The sequence below is a fragment of the Pocillopora damicornis genome, chromosome 7, assembly GCF_964200805.1.
Source record: "Pocillopora damicornis chromosome 7, jaPocDami1.2, whole genome shotgun sequence".
NCBI lineage: Eukaryota > Metazoa > Cnidaria > Anthozoa > Scleractinia > Pocilloporidae > Pocillopora > Pocillopora damicornis.
The window spans coordinates 18399131-18405130 of NC_142676.1; the positions used below are offsets into that span (position 1 = coordinate 18399131).

The window sequence follows — 6000 nt, forward strand, 5'->3', positions numbered from 1 at the left end:
GTCGTCGTAGCTATCTCGTACTGTTTTATGAGTTCGTCAGCGCTGCTTTCATCGTTAACATACCCGGAATAAGGGTCAAACTGTACGGTCCATCTTGAAGCCCAGGGTGTACTGTTATCAGCCATGTTTGTTCTTCTACCAAACATTTAGATTTCCCGCCAATATTTACCCGCGAGCCGCAAAACATAAATGCATGAGTGTTAAAAATTAACTGGACCACCCCTTGGCAAATATATTTATTAGTAGCAAATAAGATGTTGAACAAAAACTAAGAGATCATGGTCAAATAAAACGTAAAGATAATTTATTACAAACAGAAAAGAACTGTATGTTTTTTCCAATCGAAAGATTTTACAGTGCAAAGTTGAGCAAATGATCTTTGACCTGAATCTGCTTTTGGTCGATGATAGCGAGGTCAGAGGATAACATCGACCGAAACTATTAGGCCGGTCATATTTAAGTGTCGATCCTCCTTTTAACGCCTTTATAACAGGCTAGATTTTTTCTTAAATATGTGATCTAGACAGAAATTAGTTTGTACAAGTTATGGGAAGAATACTTTCGCAATAAAATATTGAAGAACACGACGCTTTATCGTCAGTCACACAGGTCGCGGTCTCTTGATTCGCTGGAAACGAGCAGAAAAATAGAAGACTCTCGCTACGATTCCGCTGACGTGTCATGGGCTCATCTGGTTTGGGACGATGATATGTATTGCCCTAGAGGTGTTGTCAATCAATCAGATCGACCGAAACCAGGTCGACAACTTACGAACCAGCCAAACATTTCGTTAACAGCGCCATCGATCAAAATGTTATTACATTCCAACAAAAGACCCGCTTTTCTGTTCAAATCTGCCAGAAACTGGCTCAAACGCACTACGCGAACTTCCTATTCCATGAGTACACTGTAAATACGCTTCAACAAGAATAAGCGGGAGTCACGTTGTAACATGCGGATACTCATACAAGATGCCGCTGATATGTCGTGGGCTCATCTGGTTTAGGACGATGATATATATTGCTTTCCTACAATCGCTCGTTAAGCTTGGCCTCCAACGCCAGGAGATTGACATGTGTCACGTGGTTGTCATTACTGGGATACCTGTATGGTTGCCGAAATGTAGCAAAATTCGATAAAAATTATTTTCATTCGATAAAAATATATTTGCATTCGATAAAAATTATTTTCATTCGATAAAAATATTCTTATGCGATAAAAATATATTTTCATTCGATAAAATATATATTTCCATTCGATAAAATATATTTTCATTTGACACAAAAAAAAATGTTTTTATTCAATAAAAATAATTTTCATTTGATATAATGTTTTCATTCGATAAAATATATTGCCATTCAATGGAATATTTTCATAGGGTAAAAATATTTTCATTCGATAAAAAATATATTTTTTATCCCAGAATGTCACGTGGTACTTGTTAGGCCTGGTCGCATAGGACCGATTCGCGCCAAAAATGGTTCGCCTGCCCTAGCCCAGTCTGTTTTGCTGTCGCACTCTGTCGCAGCTTTTTCACAGCTTCACTCAGCTTCACGAAAATGGATTTGAACCGGTCAATAATTTGTTCCGAGGTGAGACAAGCGTTGGAGGAGGATATGCAGTCGAATAACAATAGATCTGTAAATGCAGGGGAAACAGGAAGACTGGAAGGTAGTTGTAAATTAATTTTTTTTCAGTGTACCGCCTAGCTTGCTAATGCTTTCTTTAAATGTATGAACAGACGAGAGCAGATCTCAAATCGAATTATTTTAGCCGTAAACTTGTTATTTACAGCTTCTCCACAGAACACAAGTTCAAGTACAACTAGCCAACGGCTAAACTCTGAAATTGGACAGGTTGTAAACCGTGCCAGGGATATTTTAAGAAGCAATCGATCGTCATTCACACGAAATGCTAGCACGTCGTTTCAGAATGGCGCCACTAGCGCGTATCCTAAAAGACCCCGATTGTCGGGGTCTTCACGTTATGGAAATGTTCTTCCCAAGGATGTGGTTAAAACGGTTGTGCTCTTGGAAAATTCTGGTTCTTCAAACGAATATCCTTTAAAGAATGATACGATAACGTGCTATGCTGAAGTGGATTTCGTCACCACAGATGACGAACGTCTAGTGCGAAATAAAATCGTCGGAGCGTTGAAGACACAAATACCTGACATTGCTCCGGATGATTTTGAATTTGTTAAAGTCCTCGGCAAAAGAGTCTCTACTCCTGTTGTAGCTGATGGCTACAACTGGGATTTTAAGCACGTTAAAAACTTATGTGGTCAAGGCAAATTGTACGTCCGTCTTAACAAACAGCAAGAACAGGAACTGGAAAACATTTCAGACACATTTGAAGCCATCCCTGTGGAAAGGCCTAGTACTATTCTTGCAGATAATAGGGGCGTGTCGTCTGTGAAAGAACCTGCCTGTCAATCTGAGACAGATGACAAGGTATTTACATGTATTTGTGTGATGTCAAAAGTTATTTTGAGCTGTTAGTATTGTCTTACTCTAAAATTCTTAGCCAGACATTCTATTACATGCTACCAGAAAACACAAACAAACAAACAAACAAAACGTTATCACACTGCAATGCGGCCAAAATGAGATATTTTGTATGATTTCATCAAACTGCCAGATCAACTGTGTCAGATAAATTTGGAAATAGGGCAACATCACTAGGACATAACCGAGGCAAATTTTACCAGTCATATATGAAATAACCCTTGTAATGAGAATATTGCTTCATTTTCTTTTTACCAATGTTTTCAGAATGGCATAAGATGTCTTCGTCAGATGTTTCCACAACACGATGAGGACTATCTAAAAGAAATATTCAGTGGTTCTTTAGACCTTCCAGATGCAATTGATGAAGTTTTGAAAAGTGAAAAGGAGCAAGGTTAAAAATGTTTACTTTATTTAAAGAAGTGTGGGTTTTGCAAAAAGAAGGTAGATGACCTTTGGAAAAATGATATGCCTATTACTGTGTTACAGTTTGATTTTTACGGTTTGATTTTTAAGAAATACAATCTCGTTCCAAGAGCCCACGTGTCTTTTGATCAGCATGAAGACAAAGAGCTCTGGAATAATCGATTTCTAGTCCAAGGTTTTAGGACTTTTTCACAGCGCATGCGTTGGCACTGACCAAAAGACATGTGGGCTCTGCGAGTGAGATTGTAAGAAATACGCATGAACACTTAAATCAGTTAAAATGTTTTCTTTCATTTTGAGAAATGAGAGTGGTTACACACTTTGACTGGGTTTGATATAGTAGTTTCCAGGGTATTACCACATACATGCCCCACAGTATCACCATAAAGCTAAGTGATGATACACAGGATGGAAGAAAGCTGAAACATTATTTGTCTTTTTTAGCAGTTTCTCTTGCAGAAGTACTACAAAGTCTTGCTGACAAGGTTATTACAGGTCCTGAAATTAAGATCACCATTGACTCAGATGACCTTATAGCTGATACTATTGCATTCTACAAAAATTCTACTGCCTTTGATGCTTCTAAGCGTGTTAGAGTGCAGTATAAGAGCCAGCCAGCTGTTGACACAGGTGGAATCCGTCGTGAGTTTTTCAATGATGCCACAAAAGCAATAGCAACATTTCCAGCTTTCAAATTATTGGAAGGATCAGATCATAGGAAACTCCCTGCCTATAACAGCACATCAGTTCACTCAGGACTAATGGAGGTCCTTGGACGATTGATAGGGCATGGTATACTCCAGTCTTTCATTGGATTTCCTTACTTTGCCCCTCCAGTGTACTGGTATATTGCGACAGGTGATGTCCATAAAGCTCTGTGCTATGTTACAGTTGATGATGTTAGGGATGAAGAGGCAAGAGAGTTCATAGAGAAGGTACTACTCCAAAAACCTGCATGTAAGATCCTTAATTAATTGTAGGCAATGTAGGCTGAATAGGTTCTTGGTTAAATTTTAAATTTTTATGACGGAACTGAATACTGCTTCCATTACCCACAGAAAAATAAATTAACTTGGGTTCCATTTATAAGTATACAGTTAAGTCAAACTCCTTGTTACAGTATTCATCATAATTTTACTGTAACTCACATGTGAGAACTTGCTTGATCTTGCTTGGCTAAACAGGTTCTTATATTTTGGGGCATCAAAATTGGAAATTTCTTCCAGCAGGTTCTTAAACCGCTAGGTTCTTACACACAGGTCTTTAGTTTTTAAAGTAATGTCAATAGTAGGAAATACAGGGAAACATGTTAATATACAGTATAAATTCTTTATATCCTATAGTTGTCTGGTGCAACCTCACCTGAACTCCAAGAGTTAAGGTAAGACTCAAATTTCATTTCCTTGTGTAATGAATGTGGCATCTCAACATTGCTGTCAGTAACTGAAACTAGCAAATAGAAAATAGTACCTCCTATTTTTTTCCTTATTGTATTATTTGTATATGTTATCTCTTTTCATATCCACACTTGGAAATGTTGACAAAAGTCAGTGTTTCTGAATAAATTTAAAGTTAATTACCTGTCAAACTCAACATGCCCTTCCCCCTTCTCTATTCCTGTGTGACTGTAGTGGTTAAAGCAAAGACTATCGGTATGTTATGACCTATTTATTGTTATACAATTTATTTCACTATAAAAAATTGCGATAAAACATTTCTTAAAATCATTTCAAGATAAAAAAAATTGCTAAAAAGGGACGACGTTTCGACGTTAGCTGAACGTCATTATTAAGCTGATTGGTTGTGGCAATTTCGAGTAGTCTAGCAAGCTGGTCCTGTTGCAGATTAAGGCCATAGGTTTTGTTGAACCAATCACTAGTGAAGGCTTTGTTAACTAAGATTTTGATAGTCTCATCTAAAGGCACATTGGTAAAAAGTGCTGTGACGTCATAAGAAACCAATATGTCATCTTCATTCATAGTGTGGGTACGAATCTCATCAGCAAAGGTAAAAGCATCAGTGATTGTATACTCATTTAGAGAAAGTGGCTTCAGCTTTTGTTCAAGCCATTTAGCAAGATTGTAGTTGTAAGTTCCGGTTGCTGATAAAATAGGCCTCATACTTAGCGTGGCTTTGTGAGTCTTGGGTAAGCCATAAAGATGAGCGAGCCTGGAACTCTTAGGAGAAAGTGAATTGGCAATTTCATCCGGCAGAATTTGATGTAAAGTTTCGTGCAACTCTTTCTCTTTTTGAAGGAGCGGGTGAAAATGTTTGGGTGGTCGTCCACGCATTTTTGGTCGCTTGTCATCAACATGTGTAAATTTAGAAGTGTTGTCAACTGAAGCAGCGCTTAGAAGGCGGATGTATTCAGGTTTGTCCATCACTACAACCCCAGAACCTTTATCGGGCTTAGTGATAACGATGTCGTCACGTTTCTTTAAGCGATTGAGAGCTTTGACAAGAGCCTTAGGTGGATTAGGGATATTAACGTTTTTATCTTGAAATGATTTTAAGAAATGTTTTATCGCAATTTTTTTTTATAGTGAAATGCTTTTCAAAATCACTTCTTGTTCGTATACAATTTATTGTTGTAGAATATATGCCACCCTTGTTGTCCTTATTTGTTAATGATTTAGAATCTGGTTTTAAAAGTTTGGAGAGTAGCCCACCCACAAATGGAATTTGCGATGATAGATAGTAAAGCCATTCCATTTGTATTGTTATGGTTTGCTAGGATGACAACAGAAACCTGATACTGCAGTCACTTCTCTTACACTATGTACTCAACCGGAAAAAAGTGTTGCTGGACCAATTGCGTTCTGGGCTAAAGAGTTCCAAAGTCCTACATGCTATTGAGAAGAATCCAACACTGTTTGAGACTCTTTTTGTGCACAGTGCTACGAGATTAGATGCTACAGCTATTAAGGATCTCTTGAAGCCAAAGAGTCCACTTTCCTCTGATGAACATCGCCAAATATGGGGTTATCTTTTCCAGTTTATAGATGAATGCAATGAGACAGGTAAGAAAGATGTGATTTTTTTCTGGGATTTCTTGTATTTTTTCTCT

General features: G+C 37.8%; 1 protein-coding gene across 2 annotated transcripts in view; it reads left to right on the plus strand.

Annotated features, from left to right (window-relative positions):
• Positions 1–1417: 1417 nt before the first annotated feature.
• LOC113665308 (uncharacterized) overlaps positions 1418–6000 on the plus strand; it is a 5567-nt gene continuing 984 nt past the window's right edge. Inside the window, exons 1-7 of one of the 2 annotated variants that reach the window (XM_089211762.1) lie at positions 1418–1671; positions 1795–2453; positions 2775–2901; positions 3381–3868; positions 4277–4296; positions 4340–4372; positions 5668–5953. In XM_089211762.1, coding sequence (XP_089067888.1) covers positions 1560–1671; positions 1795–2453; positions 2775–2901; positions 3381–3868; positions 4277–4296; positions 4340–4372; positions 5668–5686 — 1458 coding nt within the window. In that variant the 5' untranslated portion in view covers positions 1418–1559 and the 3' untranslated portion in view covers positions 5687–5953. Of the gene's footprint in view, positions 1672–1794; positions 2454–2774; positions 2902–3380; positions 3869–4276; positions 4315–4339; positions 4373–5667; positions 5954–6000 lie in introns of both variants that reach the window. The other variant, XM_089211763.1, reaches the window with a different exon arrangement.